This window comes from Cydia strobilella, chromosome 25 (assembly GCF_947568885.1).
Source record: "Cydia strobilella chromosome 25, ilCydStro3.1, whole genome shotgun sequence".
Classification (NCBI taxonomy): Eukaryota; Metazoa; Arthropoda; class Insecta; order Lepidoptera; family Tortricidae; genus Cydia; species Cydia strobilella.
This window is the reverse complement of record NC_086065.1, coordinates 9,411,937-9,437,844: the sequence shown is the minus strand read 5'-3', so window position 1 is coordinate 9,437,844 and position 25,908 is coordinate 9,411,937. Positions and strand designations below refer to the sequence as shown.

The 25,908-nt window shown below is 37.8% G+C and overlaps 2 protein-coding genes across 2 annotated transcripts in view; both read right to left on the bottom strand.

Moving 5' to 3' along the window:
• Nucleotides 1-1,285: 1,285 nt before the first annotated feature.
• LOC134752641 (polypeptide N-acetylgalactosaminyltransferase 1-like) overlaps nucleotides 1,286-25,908 on the bottom strand; it is a 50,748-nt gene continuing 26,125 nt past the window's right edge. The window contains exons 16-21 of the mRNA XM_063688311.1: nucleotides 21,925-22,086; nucleotides 3,830-3,952; nucleotides 2,617-2,715; nucleotides 2,405-2,510; nucleotides 1,640-1,713; nucleotides 1,286-1,438 (exon numbers count right to left, since the gene is read on the bottom strand). Coding sequence (XP_063544381.1) covers nucleotides 1,286-1,438; nucleotides 1,640-1,713; nucleotides 2,405-2,510; nucleotides 2,617-2,715; nucleotides 3,830-3,952; nucleotides 21,925-22,086 — 717 coding nt within the window. The remainder of the gene's footprint in view (nucleotides 1,439-1,639; nucleotides 1,714-2,404; nucleotides 2,511-2,616; nucleotides 2,716-3,829; nucleotides 3,953-21,924; nucleotides 22,087-25,908) is intronic.
• Nucleotides 20,887-25,908, bottom strand: part of LOC134752769 (protein ERGIC-53) — a 182,043-nt gene continuing 177,021 nt past the window's right edge. Inside the window, exon 13 of the mRNA XM_063688464.1 lies at nucleotides 20,887-20,897. The gene's annotated coding sequence lies outside the window, so the exon portion shown is untranslated. The remainder of the gene's footprint in view (nucleotides 20,898-25,908) is intronic.

The following is a 25,908-nucleotide window of genomic DNA, read 5'->3' as shown; positions in this document are numbered from 1 at the left end:
GATGAAGAGGTAAGTAATAAAATATGAAATATGCTATTTTTCGTATTCTTACATTAACAGTAGGTTTTTATGTTGATTACGACGTTTAAATGAAACTAATATTAACACTCATCAATAAGTAGTCATGAATTGGAACAAGTAAAAATTTAAAAAAAATGGAAAAGTAAAAAGCACTAGTTCGCGAAAACCAACTTTCCGCACGCTAAACAGCCACGAAAACTTTTTGAGCAACTGTATTAAAAATACTCTTTATTGCATATCTTAATAAAAAAAAAACAATACAAAAGAAAACAGAAACAAAAGCAGAGGTAAACAACACGCGGTCTTATCCCTAAAAAGCGATCTCTTCCAGACAACCTTCGGGTAATTAATAAATTTACATATGTCAGGTGTGTAGGTAATAATGAAATCAAATCAAATAGGTATTATTTAATGAATGCTCAGGCAACTAAGGCCCGTACGCGTGTCCTGTTCGTGTATGCCGCAGTGTTACCTGCGCCCTGCTCCTCCCCCCGCGCCGCTCCTCGGCGACCTTCTTGAACTCGTACACGGACGCGTGCCGCGCGATGGCCTCCGAGCGCGCCCTGTTGCTGTCCCTGTTGTCCTTGTCCCTGTTGTCCTTGTCCCTGTTGTCCTTGTCCCTGCGTGTGGCGTCGATAATGAGTTTAGTGTCTATTGGTGTCCTGTCAATGGTTCAAGTCAAAAAGGTGTTACTAGTTAGCAGTTTAGAGTTAGACCAAGAAAAGTCTGCTACGATTTTGATAGCATACGCAGTGCAAGTATTATCAAAGAGGATATAATAAGATAGAGCGGTACTGTCATAGTAAATTTTGTAACCACAGTAAATTCACTGCCATCTATCGACACACTTTAAAACTAAAAATGAAGATTTATAAAAATACGATAAAATGTATTTAAATATGGATAAATGATTTTTTTTATTTGCATTAATTATTTTTACGATTTTGACCCATGTTCTTTCACTGATATGCGTTAAAATTGTTAAATAACAAACGAAACCGTCAACGCCATCTATACGACAGTAGGCAGTACGCTAGTGGCGCCCTCTGATCGAGAATCAATTTTTCTTGATTTTCGAGGCACGTTTTTTCCTTAGACTGTATCCATCTATTACGGAGTTATATCTATCTTTGGTATTATTTATACGTCATAATTTCATAGAAGTATGATGTTTAAAATAAATAAATCGTTGCAGACTTTTCTTGGTCTAACTCAATAACTTTTCTTTTATATCTAAGCATTACGATATTTATGATAAATGTATTTACATAATAAAATTAACACCCCTGTCGTCTCTGTTCCCCCGCGTGTCCTTGTCCCTCGCCGTGTCCGTGTGTGTGAGATGTATCTCGACGCTATCGGGGCGCGCGGTGTGCACGTAAAACTCTCGCTCGCTCGAGGGCCACGGGCGGTGCGGCTGTATTATTTAAAATATTACTTTTATACTAACTTATGTCAAAATATTTTCTATATTTAACTTACCTTAAAATGCAAAAAGAAAGTAAAAAAAATTTGTCTAACCTACATTGCGTTAATGAAGGGTTAAACACCTAATTAAATTATTGCTAGAATTCTAGTACCTATTCATATTAGTTTAGTAGTGCAACGCAGTGCTTACCTTTTCGCGTGTGTCTGGCTCTCGCTCGGATTCTCGCCCGGCGGCGCGCAGCTTCGCGTCGGTGTGGTTCAAGCCTATACGCAACACCACAAATTAGCATAATTTAGATAATGGAATATAAGTACAAGTACTTTCTACTGTAGCCACATTAAGCAAGATGGCTTGGTGGGGTAAACGTGCAGTAGTGTAAGGGCGGTTACAGACTAGCGTTTTTTTCTGCGCTTGTACGACCGTCTCGGCGTTACGCGCTTACACGCGCACTATATTTCCCTACATTTGGTATATACGCGCCAACACGTGCTTCCAAAAACGAGCTTATAATAGGCGCGTATAAAACGCTAGTCTGAAACCACCCTGAGTGTCGCTAAAATAAGTATGAAGTGCTTCAGGTTTTATCCTGTTAGGTATACAGAATGTAAACATTGTAAAGTCAGCGCCGATAGCGACGAGGTCTCCGCTGTCGTCGCCCAGCAGCAGCGCAAGGCGGGACAGCTATATACGTACCATGTCACTCACTCACCACCAATAGCCACTTGGTCTCCGCTGTCGACGCCGAGCAGCTGCGAGTGAGGAGTCTCCTTTCGTGTAAGAGCGGGACAGATAGATACACGTACGTATGCGCAGCGCTGTCTCACTCACTCACCACCAATAGCCACTTGGTCTCCGCTGTCGTCGTCGAGCAGCAGGGAGTGAGGAGTCTCCTAATATCGTGTAAGAGCGGGACAGATACGCGTACGTATGCGCAGCGCTGTCTCACTCACTCACCACCAATAGCCACTTGGTCTCCGCTGTCGTCGTCGAGCAGCAGGGAATGCTCGAGGCGCTCTCGCGCGCGCTTTGGAAGCCGTTTCTTGTGGTGCCGCTTCTTTGGCTGCAGACCACAATAAAATAATTTAAATAAGTGAAAGTGACGTCACAAAGTTTGTGACTCCCCCCTCCCCCTTGTCATAACATGTCACATTTTAGTAGTAACTCACCTTGGCGAACTCTGTAGTTGGCACAGCCACGTCGTCGTCCTGGTGGGCGTGGTGCGTGCTCAGCGGCGCGGGCGCGGGGGGAGCGCTCGTCCACGGCTTCTACAATATTCAATACAATCTCCATTTACACAAATGTTACGTAGTCAAATCCGAATGAAGGGGGGCGGGGGCATTATGGGGCAATGCCCTACCTTAAATTCAACTCTGGCTACGACTTCCGGTTCGAACGCCATCTTGATAGTAGCCTCGTGATTAATTCCTTTGTTTTTTGCTCATTAATATTGTTTAAAGTGTAATATCGATAGCTTTAATATACAATAATCTAATGTGGTAGTGTGCAGTGAATGGAGAATTAATCTCAAAGCGTGTTTAACCACCATTTTGGAGTCAACGGCCGGTAGTCCACGTGCTTCTCGTAAAATCCAGCTATCGGTTTTACGAGACAACTACAACAACCACCGAACAGCGTCGTGCTCTAAGAGCATTTATTTTGTTCCTACCCTTTTACGTGACATTGGCTACGGGCAACACCGCCCTCAAGTCCATCAAGAAAAAGAAAGAACTCTGGCTACGGCCCTGAGGCCTAGTTTCCCGTCTATGTTGGAAGGTCAGGACTCAGAATGCCCAGCCATGATGACAATCGTACATCGACAAACTCCACACGAAAAGAAAAAAAAATGTATCGGGATGACAGATACTACGAAAAATGTATCGGGATGACAGATATGTACTACGAAAAATGGATCGGGATGACAGATACTACGAAAAATGGATCGGGATGACAGATACTACGAAAAATGTATCGGGATGACATATAGGTACTACGAAAAATGGATCGGGATGACAGATACTACGAAAAATGGATCGGGATGACAGATACTACGAAAAATGTATCGGGATGACAGATACTACGAAAAATCATGACTATTTAAGTAGAATGGTAAATCTTTGACATTCTAATTATTATTCTAGTCTATATTATTCTGAATCTGACATATTAATTATTATTATTGTATTCATTATTGAAATTTATTGGATTTTGATTTTATTGTTGAAGTTTTGTTTTTATTTTTAATGTATTTACTAACACATAGCTATAACGATGGTACTAACAATATTGTATGGAATCTTGAATGTTCTGAAATAAAGTTTTTTTTTTATAAGTTTAGATTGGCGTTTGGTATCTTGGCTTAGGCCTCCGTGTGATACGTACTATGGTGCCTTCCGGCGACCCTTCGTCGGGCGCTGTTGAGGTTTGTCTGCGTTCCTGGTTCCGCAGGTGGTCCTTGAGGTCGGTGACCTTGTTCTTCTCGAACACGCGCCCGTTGTTTATCACCTGAGGAAATAAGGAGGATTATTGTTTGTATTAAGTTAGCTCCAGGGGGGGGACAGTCCCTTAGAGAGCCATTTATTCGAAAAAATAGCGTCATCTTTATTACTTAACTCGGAACTGGTTTTTTTATGTGGCATCCCCGCACCCATGTTGGCAACACTGTATCTGTTATTGACTTAAAAGTAAAACAATTTTGTTTCGTGCTCCTCTTTTTATATTTCAGCCATTTAAAATATTTTATTTCTATTACATTTGGGTCAATTTTTGAGTGGGCATTTTTTGCAAATTGAATGTGGGATAACACAATTGCTTATCAGCGTCCTTATGCTTGGCTAAGTTTACAATGCCGCATTGTTGTGCATTTGGATGTTCGAAGAAAGGTAAATTATTTTGTCTAGAATTACTACTACTAGACATTTTCTGTTGTTGAAATGTTGATATACTGCGATTCGAGATGTTAAAATGGTCACGCAGATGTTACACCAATTGAATTTATTTAAAAAAATAACTTATTTCAGGTGCGGTGCTGCACGTTTTTCCAAATCCAAACAAACACCCTGATCGATTTAAAGTTTGGGTTCAGCTTATTGGGGGCAAGTTGCGCACCCCATCAGCTTATGAATTTTATAAAAAAAAGAGGATTTGCGATCTTCATTTTACCGAAGAACATAGGAATCGCTTTAAGCGATTAAATGCTATAGCAGTACCGACCCTATGTCTACTTGGTAAGTTTCTATTATGTATAACGTAAAAACACAATAATAACATTTTATAACCGCCACAGTATGCCTGACTGACTGTTTTCAAGCCTAAATCACTATACTGATTGTGCTAAAGTTGTACCAAAAAATAGCAGTTAAATTTAATAAATCTAATAATAATAAATAAATAATATAGGACATTATTAAGCGAGGTTTAGACTAGCAAGAACTTGCATGCAATTTACGTTACATTGCTGCCTACTAAGGTAAACTTCATTCAAAATGTTTATCAGATACCGCAATGTATTGAAAATTGCATGCAAGTTCTTGCTAGTCTAAACCTCACTTTACACAAATAATCCAAGTCCCGCAGTAAGCTCTATAAGGCTTGCGTTGTGGGCACTAGACGACGATATATATAACATATAAACTTTTATATAAATACTTAAATACATATAAAACACCCATGACTCAGCAACAAATGTCCCAGCTCATCACACGAAAGAATGCCGTTACCTACCGGTTTAGAACCCGGGACGGGACCATCGGCTTCATAGGTAGGGTCACTACCTACTAGGCCAGACAGGTCGTCAAAAGTGAATGCGAATGACATTAAAATTTAGAACTGAACTTATGCAACAATTTTGCATATTATATGCCTTGTGTAAAGTCAGCAATGCCATTGCAGGGGGGGGGGTCACTTTTTTCTGCAGATGACTCTACCAGCGCGAGCTACGCGCTACGAGCATAGCCAACAACATGAGAATCCACCACAACATCCACCTTTCAAGATGTTGCTCCTGTAACTGACATTCAGCCCACCTTTCATTCTGCTGCTTCTGCGCCAGGTAATTCACGATCCTTCCGCCATAGGTATCCTTTTTTTAGGGTTCCGTACCCAAAGGGTATTACTAAGACTCCGCTGTCCGTCTGTCCGTCCGTCTGTCCGTCTGTCTGTCTATCACCAGGCTGTATCTCATGAACCGTGATAGCTAGACAGTTGAAATTTTCACAGATGATGTATTTCTGTTGCCGCTATAACAACAAATACTAAAAACAGAATAATATAAATATTTAAATGGGGCTCCCATACAACAAACGTGATTTTTTTGCTGTTTTTTTCCGTAATGGTATGGAACCCTTCGTGCGCGAGTCCGACTCGCACTTGGCCGGTTTTATTTACGTGAACTTAGAAGTTTGATTTTGTCCCAGCTTCAAGGGACTGTAGACCTGAGTTATACTTAGGTATATAGTTTTGATTTCTACTCTATACCTCCACGACTTCTCGAGATAAAGGATCTTTAGCGACGTGACAGCGGACGTACAGAGTCGCACCCTAAAAGGCACAATATTTATCAAATTAGCCCCCAAATATGTGGGTAGTGACTGTTTATGTCATTGCGATTACCTATATAAATAAGTTTTTGCGAAAAAATAGTTTGGTATGTACAACTTTTTATTGCTGACTGTAGGTAGGTACTTTTCTTTACACGTGCCGTGCAAATATACTCTTCGAGACAATGCTAACAATCCGAAACACAATTAGTTTGCGTTGGTTTATCACAGAGTTCTCAAGACCAAGTCCTGTCTCCGTCATCAGATCAGCTCCACGTCATCATAATATTGGATTGTCATCCGATTTACATGTGTATGCAAAATTTCAGCTCAATCGGAAGTCGAGTAAAGTTCAAAGTGTTTTTATTTAATAGTAGTAGTGTTTGGTAGTAGTGTTTTTATGTAATAGTAGTGGGTCAAATTTGCTTTAACATCCAAGATTTGACCCACGCTAACTAACATTCAGTTCATACCTACCTCCTAACAGTCAAGTTAAATAAAAGCTTGTAAAAAGTGCAAAACGAATGTATCTAATTATCAAAGCTGCTCAAAAATGTCATGAGAATCGATTGAGAAATGACAAACGGCGTACATACGAAAGCATATTTACCTACCTAAGCTGAAAAGGAGATGTTTCGCTTGCTTTCGCTCACTCAGTCATCACTTCACCAGTGTCTGGGCTTATTATTATAATTATTAATTATAGCAATATAGGTATACTGTTAACGGTACTTTCGAATCGTAATTTCGGTTAGCTCGGGATTTGGTACCTGCGTCCCAAACCTACCTACGTACCTATTTTTCCACCCGTTAAATATACTTTTAATTATTTTTTTAATACGTCGGTGGCAAACAAGCGTGCGGCCCGCCTGATTGTAAGCAGTCACCGTAGCCTATGGATGCCTGCAACTCCAGAGGTGTTACTGTTATAGTTATACGTGCACGTTGCCGACCCTAAAACTACGCACCCTCGTTGAACTCTAAATAAATGATATAAATATATTTAACATAAATTTTGTATGTAAACATATGTTTAATACGCTTTTTCAGACACATCATGCGCCCAACATAAGTACTTCTCTTGGGATTCACAATCAACCTACCTTTCATTTCGCTACTTCTGCCCCAGGGTGGCCCCAGGTAAATAACAATCCTTGCACTCACATACTAACTGTGCGTCACGTAATTACGTACATGTGTGTGTGTGTGTGTGTTTTTTTTATTTTATTTAATCGACAGATGTCCAACACCTAGCACTACCTAGCTCGCGCTATACGCTCAAATTTGATATAATAATACATAATGTATTAATACGAAATGATACAAATAGGTAAAGCATGGCTTGGCCCAACTTATTTTTAGGACTTTACTAAGACTCCTCTGTCCGTCTGTTCGTCTGTCTGTCACCAGTCTATATCTCATGAACCGTGAGTGCTTAGACATTAGAAATTTTCACAAATGATATATTTCTGTTGCCGCTTTATCATCAAATACTAAAAACAGAATAAAATAAATATTTAAGTGGGGCTCCTATTCAACAAACGCGATTTTTTTGCCGTTTTTTTGCATAATGGTACGGAACCCTTCGTGCGCGAGCCCGACTTGCACTTGGCCAGTTTTTTTATGTATGTTCGCCGATAACTCCGACACCCGTGATCCGATTTGACTGATTTGAGTAATTATTTTTTAGTTTGAAAGGAGGTCCTCAATTTTTAGGATTACGTACCCAAAGGGTAAAAACGGGACCCTATTACTAAGACTCTGTCTGCTGTCTATCTGTCTGTCTGTCTGTCTATCTGTCTGTCCGTCTGTCACCAGGCTGTATCTCACGAACCGTGATAGCTAGACAGTTGAAATTTTCACAGATGATGTATTTCTGTTGCCGCTATAATAACAAATACTCCGCCGTGATTCGCGCATGAGTGTGGAGGGCCCACTCGAAACAGAATAAAATAAATATTTAAGTGGGGCTCCCATACAACAAACGTGATTTTTTTGCGTAATGGTACGGAACTCTTCGTGCGCGAGCCCGACTCGCACTTGGCCGATTTTTAAAGGTACATTACATGTATAGTGAGTTGGGTGTTTTCTTAAGCAACTCGAACATTTTCTCTCGAAAACCATCAATTTGATGAAGTGAATCTGATGATGATGATTTTTTGATAATAATGTTATTTTATAATATGCAGTATATTCAGCGATTACTCCGACACCTTCCTGTGCACTGTGGTTCGATTTGAACAATTTTTTTTTTTAATTTGAAAGACGTTACCTCCATAGTGGTCGCATAATATATTTTTCCCCTCACTAGCTCGGAAAGCCGCCTTTTATCCTTTAAAACAAGCGGGGAAAAACGCATTTTATCCACTAGTGGGGAAAGTAATTTGACCTTGGATGGAGCGTGTTTAAGTAGCTTTTGACAGATAACAAAACGTAAAACGATCATAATAATGGTTCGTTCGATATTAATTATCATTAAATAAATGGTTTGAGAATTTAATATACAATACCAAATTTTGCTTTATTTCATGATTTTAAGTCATAAACCTTAAATTCCATAAGAAACATTTGTTTTTTTTTTTAAATGATGTTGAATGTTGTGATGTTTACTTTAGTTTAGTTTAGAATAGTAAAATTTAATATAGATTAGAATGTATAAATTAGATTAATATAATAATTATTCTTAATGTAATGGGTTGATACCTAAATAAATAACATTTTTTTTTATGTAATTCTGAACGCACAAGTTGAGTCGATGCAATTTCAAAACGCATCGTCAGAAATATCAACATTGTCAACAAAAATTTTCTCACCGACTCCGACACGTAAAATTACATAACTTCCAGTTTTCTGTTATAATATCGTATTATCGTAAAAAAAATGAGTGATTCGAGTGAGGAAGATGATCTAACCTGTGGATGTTGCACTTTCCTCGCTATAGTGAGGGGAAAAGTTTTGTGTTACACACGGGTGCAAATTTATTTTACTTCTCGTGTTGAAACACTCGCTACACTCAGAATTCTATTTTAGAACCACTCGCTTCGCTCGTGGTTCAACTATGGAATCCTTTCGCTTGCTCGTGTTTCAATTCGACACTCGCGGGTAAAATACAACTTTGCACCCTTGTATAACAAATAACTATTTTGGATCTGATGATAGTAATGTTGGAATACATATATGTTATCCATGAGGAATTGAGGGAACTCCTTGATTTTTAGGGTTCCGTACCAAAAGGGTAAAAACGGGACCCTATTACTAAGACTCCGCTGTCCGTCTGTCTGTCACCAGGCTGTATCTCATCAACCGTGATAGCTAGACAGTTGAAATTTTCACAGATGATAGATGATGTTCGCTATAACAACCAATACTAATAAGTACGGAACCCTCGGTGGGCGAGTCCGACTTGCACTTGTCCAGTTTTTTTAAGGCACGTATATGGTGATTTCGGTGTCTTATAAAGTAACTCAAGCATTTAATCCGGAAAACTACTAATGTTAGGGGGTGGACCTGGTGATGTAGACCACGGACTATATAGTGGAACTTTTCTATTATTGTGTATATTATGATTGAGTGTATTATGATTTACAATGTAGGTAGTACTGGAAATGACTAAAGAAACTAAGAGGTGAGGGGTAGGTGTGAGAAGTGAAGACTGAAGACGGTAGAGGGTGTTTTGAGGTTGGGGCTTGACGATTCATGATCCGAGAGGCTAGGCAGTTGAGAGGTGGCTTATAAACGTGAAAATATTTCTGTCTGACTCTTTATCATTTTCACGGCTAAACAACTGAACCGATTCAACTGATTTAGGTGAAATTCTGCATGAAGCTAAAAAGTTTAAGCCCTGCAGGTAGTCCTTGATTTGTTTTATATTTTTAATTTATCTGGTAGAGGGACGGCAATATAATTTAGTCTCAATCCTACGCTTGCGTGCTATGGACAGTTAAAAATAATATACGCAGGCAATACATAAACGCATTGGATTTATACTGACGTACTGTGTTAGTTACTAGGTACCTACAGAAAGCAGGTTCATTGCATGATTATGATTTCTAATTGTTATATATTTGCTGTGACTTATTTTTCAAGAGTGTTTTTAATAAAAAGACACTTCAAAATCGCTTACCTTCTTTCTAAATTTTCTAATGTAAAAAATACGAAGTAGGTACATATAGTTTAGAATTATGAATGACACCTCTAAGTCTACTGAAAAGTTTGACCCTTTATGTCATAAGTCGTAGCATTACGTTGGAGTTTTCTTTTTTATAAATATAAGCTTTATAATACTTTCAGGCACCAGGCACTGCCAGCGCCCAACATTTGCTCCTAGAATTGACTATCAGCACATCTTTCATTCTGCTGCTTCTATGCCAGGTATTTGATGGTTTCTATTATGTCAAATGAAGTGATATATGATTGAAGAGCATGAGTAGTAGTAGTCAACTACATACAGAGGAAGCTTTTATTTTGTAGTTTCGCCATGTCCGTCTACATGCCTGTCTGTTTGTCTGTCCGTCCGTAGCTTTGTTACATGATCGAAAGGCATCCGATTCGCACATCGCTCCGGTATTTTAGCGATAAAACGCTATGCGCGTATTATAGCGACATTCCGCTTGCACGTCGGAATCGGACGCAGTGTGCCATGTGCCTTAGTACTAGAAAGCTGCAATTTGATATGGATATATAAAAAACAATGATGCCGACAAATGGTAGAATAAAGACTAGAAATAGTTATTTGTACCGTACCGTACCGTACCGTACCGTACCGTAGTATGAAGTTCATGGCCTTCACTAAATTAAAAAGCTACATTGTTTCACTCCCTGGAGTGAGGAAAGTCGCACTTTCCTCACTCCAGGGAGTAAAGAAAGTAGGCTTGTTCGAGCTGCTGAGGTGAAAAAATATTTTACAGTACATATGGTGCTACTTTCTCGCACTAGTGCGTAAAGAGCACTTTTCGTCCATATGTCGAAAGTTTAAAGGGCCATATGTACTGTAAAACGTTGTACGATACACGTGCGAAAAGGTAATTCGCAACTCGTGTCGATTTAAAACACTCCCTGCGGTCGTGTTTTAATTTATCGCCACTCGTTTCGAATTTTCTCTTTTCCGCACTTGTATCGTAAATAACTATTTTAGCGTACCTCCCCCACACGTATTTTTTTCGCTTCAACCCTATGTTAACCTGTACAACATCCAACGTGTTATTGGACTTATTGGATAGGTCTTCTCTTGGACAGAATGGTAACTACGGAGCCCTACACTGAGCATGGCTCAACCTGCTCTTGACCGGTTTTTATTACAAGCTTTTATTTTTCTAGCAATATTTGTATGTACGTATATATTGTACGCATGTTCGGGTCAAATCTTACAAGCCTAGACCAACTTCTCATTATTAGGTTGAGCTAAAAGTTCACTTACTTATAATGTAAGTCGGGTGACAATACAGTACATATTATGGTTCCATCGAGCTTATCTGATGATGGACATAGGAAGTGGCCATAAGAACTCTGCGATAAAACAACACAACCTAATTGAGTCTCGGTGAGTTTCGTAAATCGCCAGTGTGATATAGGGCTCTTAGCGATAAAAAGCTGTATTGTCTTTTCTGTATTTTGATTCTGGATCAAAAAGGGAATCAATTACCATTAATTAATTTTTTTATTAAAATACATGTGAGAAACATGAATACTAAATATTTTTCTAAGGTCTCGATAGTTATGAAATAGTGGTGAAATTGTTAGGTCTCCTATTTTCGGAAGTACTTACCTAAACAATGATTATGTAGATTTATTTGTATTGTTTTCTTCTAGTTACGCCCGCTATACAACAGTCTGAGGTGCCTACCATCATCAACAACATATGTACTGCAGATTCTTCTGTATTTGCAGAACATAATTATAGTGTGATGAGTCGTTCGAAAAGAAAGACATTAGATGAAGGTAAATATTTATAACGTCACCAATTATTATAACAAGATATAAATAACATTTAGTTATATTTAGTTACATTTAGTTTTGACATTTAGTTATATTTTGTTTTACAAAAAGGTGTGGATTAGTATTCCTGGTGTGTGATTATAATGCCACCACCTCTGCATTGTGCGCTGCTGCGCCAAATTCCTTTTCGGCATAACCTCTTTTTGACCGAAGCGTAGCGAAGGTCTACGGTTTGACTCGCACATTTTGCTTTTGTATGTCCGGATGTTCTCCTCTACAGGTCGCAATTCTCAACCGATTCTCGTGAAATTTTGTGACCAAATTCTATGACTAAATAGAATTTTTTTGTCGATCCGGTTTTTGGAAATTTTTCAAAATGGCGGAGTCGTGATAGCTCCCGCCTACACAAACAGTCGTATCGATATCATAACAGTATCTTCTTTTTGAGATATGCTTACAGATTAAATGTCGAATAATGCAGAAAGTTTGTATGGCTGGTTTGGGGGGTATTTAGATATTTAGTTTTTACTCGAGAAAGAGTAGCTGAATTTCGTCAACTTAGGTAAGCACTATCATGGCGTGTTTTGCAAACATTCGCTTTTTTCGTTTGCACCGGGTGGTCCCTGGTTCGATCCCCAGTAAATTGTATGCTGCTATATAGTTTTTTGTATTTTGTTTTTTACACTTAAATTTCATATCGTTTTTTTTTAATTTGTTTTTTATTTTTCTATTTTGAAACTGATCAAGCGCGGGCTAAGCGTATTCGTTTAATTTTTACAAGCTTGTATTTAACTATTTTAACTAGCCGTAAATAATATGTTTTATTTTTGTTATTTTAATTTTCTACAGTATTCTGAACGGCAGAGCCATACATTAAGTTAGCTTTAAGGGGTTCTCCTTATACCGAATTTCATACAATTTTATTTACTGTTTTTCTTTTAAAATACGTAGATTTCTTGCACCATAAACTTTGAGGTTTACGTTGTATAGATTCGTTTGTCTTAGCGGGTTTATGGAGCCAATTATTCAATAATATTATTCAAAAATTCAATAAAAAATTGAGAAAATTTGACTCAACGCCTGTCTGTGTGAGTGACCTTTACACTATCCATGTCAAACAAGATGGTGAAGTTATTTAATAATAACTAACAAAGATGTCATTTTAACACAGGTGACCTAACTAAGTAGTACCTAATTTGCTCGATAGGTGGTGACATCGTGAGGTCGAAATGGGCCGATTTTTAGGGTTCCGTATCCAAAGGGTAAAAACGGGACCCTATTAATAAGACTCCTCTGTCCGTCTGTCTATCACCAGGCTGTATCTAATGAACCGTGATAGCTAGATAGTTGAAATTTTCACAAATGATGTATTTCTGTTGCCGCTATAACAACAAATACTAAAACGTACGGAACCCTCGGTGGGCGAGTCCGACCCGCACTTCGACCGACACGACCTTCAACATATCTCCATCTATATATATATCTAAGCATTTCAATACTTTTAGAAATTCAAAAATCAGACAGGTATACAGGTTGGTTTGGGTCAGTGAGGGCAGCAACCAGATCCCGTGCTGCTACGCGAAAATGGTCTTAGAAAACCTTCCCTCAATTTCAAGTTAACAAATTAATGAAGATTGGGGTTTACCGATTTTAGAAAAAACATAGGTACCTACAGGATGCGAGAAAAAGGTCATTTTTGACAAACTTTTCTTTGACGTGAAACGTACGAGTAAGGTGCACGTCTTTAAAAACCCGTAGAGGGGCTCGGAACGAAAACCGATTTTAACGAAAAAGTGTTATGGCGCGATGGCGGTATATTATATATGGTTTCGATATCAGTGTATCAACAAAAGTAGCTATTACCCGGAACTGCATGTGCTGCTGACATAGTTGGCGCTGATTCTGCGCTAGAAACGACGCATTCGGAGCTAAAATGACCCCTATTTGCAGTGTTAATAGTTACTCATCAGTCCATTAACCGATTTAGATACAATTGAGTTCATTTGATAGAACTTTATGAAATATTATAAAAATAAAATACGCGGTATTATAAAAAGCTGGAGAAGAGTTAAAATGTTGCAATTTTACAGGAATTTCACGACTGTGTTTGTTTGAGGCCACCGTGAGCGAATATTAAGGCATAAAAAGCTCAAATGCGCATACAGGGCGCCTGCTTTACGCTATGAGGTCCCTAAGCAGCGGCCCTATGCGGTCTTCGCAATAACTTCCACGCCACGTTTCACATCAACCACTGCGGCTGTATCCCTGATACAGCCTATCCCCATGGTTTTTTGATGCCAATCGATCCCATTCCTATCCGCGATCAAAAGCTTGTATGGGACCAAAAAAACTTCCGCCTAAATAATCCACAAGTCGAGGATTTTTTTTCCATACAGTTTGTATGAAAATGAAAACTTTTATTTTTCACATGTCATTTTTTATGCCAATCGATTCCATTCCTATCCAGTATCAATAGTTTCATAGGGTTCAACTAATGGTAATGTACCTACTAAAATTATTATTTTTAATATTTGCAAAACTTACATCAAAATCAAAGTGATTTGTTAAGATTTAGTTAGTGGAAACTATTTTCTCCCGAAATGGAAATTGTATGAAAAAAGTACCTATTGTCTGTATAGCTATTCTACCCTTTTAAACGTAACAGGACTGATTGGCGAGATAGAAAAATATGAATAAAATTTCATGTTTTCTCCATAGTAAATGTAAACTTTTGTTACCTACTCAAAAATGTGACTCACACGCCAACAGTACTAAGCTATCAATAGAAGCGTTTTTGTAGTTGTCGGTAGAAGAATTCGCGACACTCAATTGATAATAAGAATAACATACGGTTAACACGACAAAGAACGAAAAAAAAAATTGGCACCGTCAGGGTTTGAACCATGTAATCTGTTTTTTTTTTTTTTCAAAACAGAGGTTACGAATGCCACGAGCACACGACAATTAATATCTGAAAATATCAGTGCCTTGTCAAAGTCTCAAACAAGAATTTAAATTTAATTTCTAATCTTTTTTAACAATAAACATTCCATCCGCTGCGCCCTCTAGGTTACTCTGTTACTTTACATTACGAATCTACTGACATTTGACACAGTACGTACGTGGACTGTTTAGATTAGCTACCCAAAATTTTTGTTCCCCAATAGCTTATGTTCCATTCGCGTTTTTCCCCATTCTGCTTTTTAACCAGCGTTATTTTTTTCAGTAGTTAATTTAATATGAAGGAAAGCAGTACAACAGAGGAGACAACCCACGATCGTGCGATGTGGCGCAGGATTACTAGGAGGGCTGACCCCAAATAAACTGGGATAATAGCCAGGACAAAGAAGAAGAAGAAGAAGAAGAGTTAACACGCGTATGTCCCAATCGCTTTTTTCCCCAAAGAGTAATGTTTTCACGATAGTCACACTAAGTCACATAGATAGGTAGGTTAGGTTCGTTAGGTAGCTTCAGATGCCCGAAGGGCAAACCGCCCAGAAATAGGAGCCCCGCGTAGCGGGGCTCCGTCGCCTCAGGGGCCTCAGGGTATAAAGGCATGTTCTCGAAAATATTACTCTTTGGGGAAAAAAGCGACTGGGACATACGCGTGTGATTAAATTAACTACTAAAAAAATAAACGCCTGGTTGAAAAGCAGAATGGGGAAAAACGCGAATCGAACTAAAGCTATTGGGAAACAAAAATTTTGGGTAATTAATCTATACAGTCCGTGCGTGAATGCAAGATATTGCTATATTTTGCTGTCTTTCTTTACACATTTTTGATGAAGTGTGACAGTCTGCTGTTGAGTGCAAATATTACAAATATTATTATATTTTAGACGTCATATTTTTGTTGCATGCGTAAATATCAACACGTCTTAGAAAATGCTTAGAAAATGATAGAAACGTTTTGGAAACGATGGTGATAATTCGCAAATTGTGCACAATCACGTCATCTTTTGGTGGTTAGTCGGCAGGACAGCCCTAGACACACATCCATCTTATCTTAAGCTATGCTCGCGAGGTCTACAGCTCACAGAGCAACTAGTACATAAAAACTCGAAGGTACTACTACTAGGACTACTGGCCAACGAGACAGGACAATATTGAATAGCAATTGTAGCCCGCTAAAGTTGATATACTTATATTATCGCTCCGGCCGCATACCGCAAGAATATTGAACAACCGCTCAAGAAGATTAAGTTTTGGAATGATAGACGAGGATACAGTTTTACAATGGGGCGTTTATATAGCCTACTAGCGATTTTCGTCTGTAGCCTTACTTAGGGAATGCTTAACCCTGTATGCTAGTTGCGTGTGAGCGTGTGCTCCCGTTAGTGGCATTGTTTCTGCCCGTATGTGTTCCACATCAGTAGTTGACGTCGGACTTTGACTATCATTTCTGACTTTTGTCTTTTGCAATGGATCTCATCCCATCCTAAAAACAAACCTGATCGATTGATACCATAAATAAAAATTTGACATCTTAGCCTATTGTAGAAATAAAAATACAGTTGATGATAAAAAGTTGTATCAACAATAAATTTGGTGACATAAAAAACTTAAATTTATAGTGACAGACTAAAACCAAAATTTATTAAAAATTATACGTATAATATTATAATTTTGTTTTCTTTCAGGTTCGAACAAACGTGAGGTGCAGCTTAAGGTAAAACAACTTCAAATGGAAGATAACCGTTTGCCCAAAAGGGGACTTTCATACAAGCACTGCCGCGTTCCAGACAGTATGACATTGTGCAGCACATCACAGCAGAGCTCAGCTTTTAGTGAAAATGCAATAACAATCAACGAAGCACCCTAAAGGACGACGCTATTCACTAAAAGAAAAAAATTATGCCATTCTCGCTTTACAAATAGAGTCCGAAGTGCTAATACAGGCTGTTGTGTGAATATTTTTCACTTCCACCTGGCAAAGCGATGAAAAGATTATTAGGCGAAATTAAACTTACCACAGTGGCATAAACACAATTATATTCGAAGGAATTAAACACAAAATAACCAATCAGATGGCAGTCGCTTTCGTAAAAACTAGTGCCTACGCCGATTCTTAGGATTACTTGTCAAGCTGATCCCAAGCTCCCATGAGTCGTGGCAAAATGCCGGGATAACGCACGGAAGATGATGAGGAAGGACCTTTCACATCTCCAAACTTCATGCATTAACCGTAAAGACTATGCGTCTCTGTAATATGGTACAATTTTGACTTATTGGACACGTATTAGTTGTGTATTCCGTAGCATTCGTTCATAAGACTGTTAGCTTAGTCTCCTGACGCAAAACAATTACTTACATACAGGGACCGGCCCGCTATCCCTTATCGGGGTTTTATAAGGGTATTGCATAAGGCTTAACTCACCATACCCTTTGCCAGACGAAACCCTTTGTTTTGGTTTTAAAAACCCTTATATAAAGCTACCACATTTGAGTAATCGGTAGCCCAAATACCCTTACAAAACCCTTATCATCCGCTCACCAACACCTTGCATATTGCTTATAAGGGTTAGCCTTATAAAGGGCTTCCCTTTTAGCATATAAGCGTGCTAATTTAAGTCGTCTACCTTGTTCATAAAGCACACATTACTTCAAATCCGAGCGATCGTCGGCGGCGGCGGCAGCGTTCTTTGACTAGGCACGTATTTTCTTTCCTTTTCATACACTACCGTAGTACTATACTAATCCTGTCTCTTTCACGCAAAGGGAAACCTTTATAAAAAGCGCTTAAAGATAAGGGTAACCCTTATTAAGAGCTAGCCTTATTTTTGGTTAGCTTTTCGGTAAGGGTTAGTCAAAGGTAAGGGTATGAATGGGCTTGCAGTTCAAAAGGGAAAGTCTTTCAATGTGTTAGCCATGTTTAAGTGTCGCCCATTGAAAGGGTTTTATCGCGGAAAGGGTTGTCCGGTCCCTGCTTACATATTTCATATTCGCTAGGCTAGGTGCACGACGGGTGCTGCTGTCCTTATTTTGCGGGCTTCTCTACGGGAGTGAAATTATCAAACTGATGCTGCTAGAATTCATGTGGGACATTCCATAATATTATGTGTGTTCTCCCTCCACCGACTGCACTTTGCTAATAATTTCATTTTAACATGTGCCTAAGCCTTTCTCACTTCAAGGACCGCACGGAAGACCAGCGCTGGCTTTATATCTAGCATTACGCTGAGTTGGGTCCATTTCGTGATGCACACTTAACATATCAGAACCAAAACGTATTGTTACTAAAATTATAGGCAAAAAGTTGTATCTACTGATATACATACATACATACATACATACATATAATCACGCCTATTTCCCGGAGGGATAGGCAGAGACCACGGATTTCCACTTGCTACGATCCTGACATACCTCTTTCGCTTCCTTCAATTTCATAACATTCCTCATACACCTCACAATGTGTTTACATTTTGTTAGATAGATAATTCACTATTTATTACCGTTATGTTAAAATGTCATTTTGGTCGGATGTTCATATCCAAAGTTATATGGAATTCGTGTCTTTTATTTTCATCAAAATAAATATTGTTTTTTTGACATTAGGGACCTTTAATATCTCCAAATTGAATGTATTATTGACGAATCGAATTTAATTTCCTTGCTTCATTTTTATATTGTACAGACTGTATTGTAACGTTTAGTATAAATACAAGTTGGCAGATATTTATTTTGATAAAAAAAAACTAATATGTTTAATATAAATTTATGTCCATCTGTACATTTTTAATGTCTGCTTTGGCTTAGGTTATTTGATTTTCTTATAAATTGTTTCATACTAAAATGCATGGACTTTCAGCAAAAAAGAGAAAATCTGTTATAGACAAATGGTGTACTTGTAATAAATGATTTACCTACTGAAAGCTTGCTAAGCTTGAAAATGTACATAAAAATATCTTTATTTAATCGTTTTTATTTATTTATTAAATAATATCATTATCTCTAAGAGCCACGACGCTAATTGCCAGATCTCTTCTAATTGCCATGGTGTGATAGTAAGCTCCCAACGCTAATTGGTAGGCCTTCACCTGTTCTTATTAGCTTTATATTGTAAATTTTAACGAAAGCCTAGGCTCCATGGATTGTTGTGTATGTACATATAAAAAAGTCTTTATTTAATCGGTTTTTTCTTATTACATAATATCTTTCCCTCTAAGAGCCATGACGCTAATTCCCCGGTCTCTTCCAATTGCTATCGTGTGATACGTTTATTGTGGTATAAAGTATATGTTTTTTATAAACTGAAATAGATATCATACACTGAAGAAAAAGTGACCAAGTCCACCACACACACAGTAGCAATCAATTTATTGTACACAACACAGGTTTACAAAAATACTTTATCAGAAATCAGAAATATTTATTGTGTAAACTGTGTAGGTATAAGAAGTTTAACTAGGAACATTTTTTGATAAACATAAACATATAGTAATGGAAGTACAAAGGCGAATTTATCCCTATAAGGGATCTCTTCCAAATAACCTTTGAGTAGATGAGTGGGAAACTAGGCAGGTTAAGTAAAGTTATGTTTACCCATGCATGAGGTAGATATTGCCTCCTGTATTTGTATATGTTGCGATGTTTTCCTCATGTAAATGTTATATCGACATGTGTAGTAAACTTTTGGCTCCTGTATTTGTAAATGTGACGATGTTTTCTTCATGTAAATGTTATATCGACTTGTGTAATAAACTTTTGAATTTTAAATTATGAAATATCAACTATCTTTTCTTTCCAATTTATACTCACCTTATTATTTTATTTTATCCAGTATTTAACGAGCTACTTTATTATAATTTTCTTGCTTTGTATAACATTGTATTGTACTTACTTTTCCTGTATGTCTTTACAATATATATGTGCTTGCCAATATATCTTACATCAAGCAAATATTATAATAAAGTTGTTGATTAATGGGTACTAGAAAAGCAAACTCGATATAACAAATTATAGATATATGACCCTGTTTACATATTGATTAGTGTTTAGTGTGAGTTTATACATTTGTAACAAATGTATGAAGTCGTACTAAACATTAATCAATATGTAAACAGGCCCTGTAGGGATGAATATTGACGTTAATGCTTGTTGTTCAGATTTACAGATGGCGCTTCAAAATGGATACAAAAAAGTTCCACGAGAGGGCTCTCTTTCTCCTATATATTATACTACTCTTTGGTTAGCTCCTAGTGATTAGTTAATTTGCATGTTAATTTGTTTTGTAATTGCACTAACATTATTTTTATTACTATGTAAGTTACTAACACATATGGGTGTATTAGGCCTGAAATAAATGATAATTTAATTAAGAAAAAACAAAGATAAGCTGAAGCTAATGTGTTTTTTTCTTCCTGAGCTAGGACTCTCCTGTCCATCGGTGTGGGTACTCTGGCGCAAGATAAGCCAGGGCCGCCGGAAGGAGTCACGGTAGAATCTCAGGCATCCCATGGCTCCTTCAACACGGTAAGACGGGTGACGCCGGAGTGGCTTTTAGTGGGTATACCTCCTCTCCTCCTCTCTTTAGGAGAGGATGGCTGCAGGAGGGAGTCCCACATATCCTCCAATGGCTCCTTAGGCCGGGGGAATGCGTAACGCATTTTACCACTCCGTCAAAAAAAAAAGGTATAGAAAAAATGAGATTGGAGTGAGAGAGATCAATATAAAAAAGTAGATACGTCTGCGAGCGATACTCCAAATTTTATATTAAAGGAAAAAACCGGCCAAGTGCGAGTCGGACTCGCGCACCGACGGTTCCGTACATAACATTATTTTAACATTGTATTTTTTATGTGAAACGTGAGTGAAACCGCAATTTACGGTTTAAAATTTATGACGTATATAAAAAAAACTACTTACTAGATCTCGTTCAAACCAATTTTCGGTGGAAGTTTGCATGGTAATGTACATCATATAATTTTTTCAGTTTTATCATTCTCTTATTTTAGAAGTTACAGGGGGGGGGGGACACATTTTACCACTTTGGAAGTGTCTCTCGCGAAAACTATTCAGTTTAGAAAAAAATTATATTAGAAACCTCAATATCATTTTTGAAGACCTATCCATAGATACCCCACACGTATGGGTTTGATGAAAAATATTTTTGAGTTTCAGTTCCAAGTATTTCCCAAAATTTATTGTTTTTTTTTCTATTTTTGTGTGAAAATCTTAATGCGGTTCACAGAATACATCTACTTACCAAGTTTCAACAGTATTATAGTTCTTATAGTTTCAGAGAAAAGTGGCTGTGACATACGGACGGACAGACAGACAGACAGACAGACATGACGAATCTATAAGGGTTTCGTTTTTTGCCATTTGGCTACGGAACCCTAAAAATGGAAAATGTTACGCTTCCGGCAGGACTTGAACCCGCAACCTCCGCAATCTGTGCGTTGCTGCGTTGCTCTTAACCAATTGAGCTACGGAAGGCTACCAAAAGCCCCCCTAATAGTATAAAATAAATTTGAAAGAGAGATCTTACCCGTATATTCTTATCATTGAGAATGGAGACCAAGTCCCTGACGAAGCTGTTGTAGAGATCTTACCCGTATATTCTTATCATTGAGAATGGAGACCAAGTCCCTGACGAAGCTGTTGTAGAGATCTTACCCGTGTATTCTTATCATTGAGAATGGAGACCAAGTCCCTGACGAAGCTGTTGTAGAGATCTTACCCGTGTATTCTTATCTTTGAGAATGGAGACCAAGTCCCTGACGAAGCTGTTGTAGAGATCTTACCCGTATATTCTTATCATTGAGAATGGAGACGAAGTCCCTGACGAAGCTGTTGTAGAGATCTTACCCGTATATTCTTATCATTGAGAATGGAGACCAAGTCCCTGACGAAGCTGTTGTAGAGATCTTGCCCGTATATTCTTATCATTGAGAATGGAGACCAAGTCCCTGACGAAGCTGTTGTAGAGATCTTACCCGTATATTCTTATCATTGAGAATGGAGACCAAGTCCCTGACGAAGCTGTTGTAGAGATCTTACCCGTATATTTTTATCATTAAGAATGGAGACCAAGTCCCTGACGAAGCTGTTGTTGGGATACAGTCTGCGATGCTTGCAGTGTATGTCCATCTCCAGATGTTCCACGCTGCTGTTGGTCAGTGTTCGCTCCACCCTCACGATGAACTTGTTCTTGTGGACCCGCTGTATATTAATGTAGTTGTTACGGTTATTTAAATGTCATGTTATTTTTGAAAAAGATTAATAGAGTTACTTTGCACCAACTTCGACAGAACAAAGCGTGGCAGCGTCTTTATATCTAAACCTCAAAGTTCGTAGAAACATGAGGTTTATTATGAGTATTATGACAGTGCCACACTTTGTTATTGTAAAGTGCAAGCAGAGTTAACTTGGCCAGACTCTTCTAGCTTATATTCGTACTAAGTAGGTATATTATTTTTTGGAAATGTACGAAGCGTCGTTTAATAATTGAAACAAACATAATAAGACCTAGTTAGCTTTAGTCAAAACCAGTGGGTGTCATAAAGGCAAGCAAGTTAGCAAGTGATAAAGGCACAGACCTAAAATTTATGCTTTGTCATCCTAGTTCTGTGGATAAAGGCCTCTTGGTCCAGGGTGTTAACCCTATCAGCTTACTCAGTTTATAATGCCCATCGTTGAGATTGGTATCTCTTCTATGCCAGGAAATGATAATCGTATTAGACATTTCTATTTAGTAGAGAATCATTTAAGCCAAAAAATCAAAAATTAAATCTGTAGAGATCTATCAAATTTCGTAGAGAAAGATACCCATTCTTGTGATAAAACCAAACGCCGTGCCTTCGTGTGCCAAAAGCACAAACGTTAATGTGACAAAAACTAGCAAAACTACTTACCTGTACGTATTGACACATACACATGGCGGGAGAAGTCAGCAATCTTCGTATAGTGACCCAGAGAAGAGTAGTGCAAAAAGTAATAGGAAAAATTAAGTTCCTCGCATTAATTTGGTTGAAAAATTCCATTTCTTTAACCTTTTCGCCGCCACGTCAATCACCTAATAAAGTGTCATCAACGCCAAGCCACAAGTTGCACGTAAACAACCCGTGTAACATATATATATATCGTGGCATGTGGCGCACGAAATGTGCTGACTTTATATCAAGTCCATGGCGGCGAAAGGGTTAAATACCAGTGCGAAATAGGACTTACTTCCGGAATAGCGGGATACCATTAATATACGTGTTTCTAAACCAATATGTGCATTCAAGGTTAGGTAATAAAAATCCAAGATATTTAGCACCTTTTATTTCGTAACTAGAACGCAGCTGTCGTCAAATAAAACAGCTCCGTCATAGGAAGACACTTATGTGTACAGTCAACGGCGTACAGAACTCGAAATCATAAGTTTTATATTAGCACACGAGTTCCAAACACGGAAATGTAAAGTTCCGCCGGAACTTACCACACATCAAACATGTACGAAGCTCGTGGACAGAGTGTATTCAGTATATACTTCAACCTTGTAGCTTCTTCTGTCAATAACTGTACGTTTACAAGTACTAAAATATTTGTAATCAGTCGGGATAAGTGCTCATTTTAGAAAATACAGCTGTAACTATAATGGCCTTTTAACGTGACCAACTTTTTTCCCCAAATTACGGCTGTATTTTAGAAAAGTCACATTAGTTCCGTGGGGGCACTAACTCCGACTGACTATAATATGATTTTGTAATTGCGTAAATTTAGATATATTTTTTTTTAAATTTAAAAGTGGAAAAATTACTGCCTTGGGTGAGACTTGAACTCACGGCCTCTGGATCGATACTCCAGCGCTCTGCCAACTGAGCCACCAAGACCTCATCCATAGTCAGCAAATCTTCCCACTATATGGGTCTAGGGGACCCTAGCGACATCTACCGTAAGAGTGTTACACATCTTAAACGGCCACCGGAGTTCCAAGTCATATTGGAAATTCACCAGTTACGATGTGCTACCCATTCTAAATTAATTTTTAACAAGCAGAGACGTCTGCGATCGATGCTATTAAGCTTAGAATAAATTTAATAGCATCGATCGCAGACGTCTCTGCTTGTTAAAAATTAATTTAGATATTATTATAAGTCTTTAAGCAAAACATTTTAAGAAAAATCGTCGCATTGAGCTGAAGATATCATCGTTTTTGTGTAAGATTCTCATAAATACTATGATTGTTTTACAGATTCTATAAGAAAAACGTGAGATAGATATAAGAGAAACGAATAAAATACGAATGTAGGTAAAAGGAAAATCGAAAAAACAAACATCACACGTAATCAGGGAAAAGTCGTGTATAGTAGTTGAGACGAATAAGAAATGAGTCGAAAAAACGATGATACCATCTTACCTGTACACCTGTCACTAGGTAATACAATCTATAATTAAAAGAGTAAATAAAGGCCGCCACGAAACACGGACTAAAACCTGATAATATGTATCGGCCTTAAAAGAGATCAAATCATATCATAATATCTACGTTACCACTAGTCATTTCGACAAAAAGTATTCTAAATCTAAGTACAAACCATTTGCTATTTTCTAAGTAACAACTGTACCAAGATATTGCGCGCCAAACAGTGGCTGATTGTGATTGTGACGCACTCTACGTCATTTTTAGGGTTCCGTACCCAAAGGGTAAAAACGGGACACTATTACTAAGACTCCGTCCGTCTGTCTGTCCGTCTGTCACCAGGATGTATCTCGTGATCTGTGATAGCTAGACAGCTGAAATTTTCACAGATGATGTATTTCGGTTGCCGCTATAACAACAAATACTAAAAACAGAATAAAATTGAGATTTAAGTGGGGCTCCCATACAACAAACGTGATTTTTGACCGAAGTTAAGCAACGTCGGGCGGGGTCAGTACTTGGATGGGTGACCGTTTTTATAGTTAATGGTACGGAACCCTTCGTGTGTGACGACCGACTCGCACTCGGCCGGTTTTTTTTTAATACCTACTCACTTTCGTACAATAAATTATTTGTATTTCTATTATTATTTAATAGGGAGCGTGTATGAACTAAAGAGGGCAGCACTGGAGCCCCCTTTTTAGTGGCAGAAAATGTAAATGTCAAGTCTATGTTTTCGATGTAGGCCACAAGATGGCCGACCCTACGATACGCAAGGGAGCACGTGTAATGTAAACTGTAAAGAGCAGCACCTGCTGTTTACAGTTAAAGTTTTCGATGTAATAGGCCTCAAGATGGTAGACCCTACAACGCGCACGATCACTTATATACATTTATTTACACTATAACAACAGTCAAACTTCTGTAAGGAAAAAAATACCCCACCTAGTAATTGCTTAATTATGTTTATCTCAGTTAATACAATAAATCCCACAAATCAAGATTGAAATAAAATTACTCATATCTCAAATCAAATGTGTCACAAAATGAATCATTTTCAAAATGAGTATGTACATAGCGAATAAAAATCAAACAGAGTTCCTTAAGAAGTTAAAGTTCGATTACTTAAAAAATGCCTATTTCTGGATTTTACAAAAAAAAACATTACTTTTGCGAAAGTGAGTTTGAGTGTTTATATAATTAAATTTTCATTAAAATGGCAGATTTTAGCTACCATTTAAAAAAAAAATTATGTACTTCGTAAATTAGAAGTTAACTACCGAATAAAATCTTAATTGAATCTACTATAGCATTGTTAATCATAAATGAACAATTTTCTTTATAAAATCGATCCCATCGGATTTGACCCAAAAATAAGTCTACTAGTATTCAGAATTAGAAATAGGATGGGTAGTAAAAGCAGAAAAAATTTATATAGGCATATTTACGTTAAAAATAAAAAGCATAAAATGAAATAATGTTAAGTTATAAAACGTTCAAGATTCTTACAATAACGAGTTTTATGAAATACAAGCTCTCACGTTCTGACAGTTTACTTTTTCTAATTCTGTATACGAGTGTCAAGACATGATTAATAACATTTAAAACTTTCGCGTTTTAAAAACAACATTAAATCA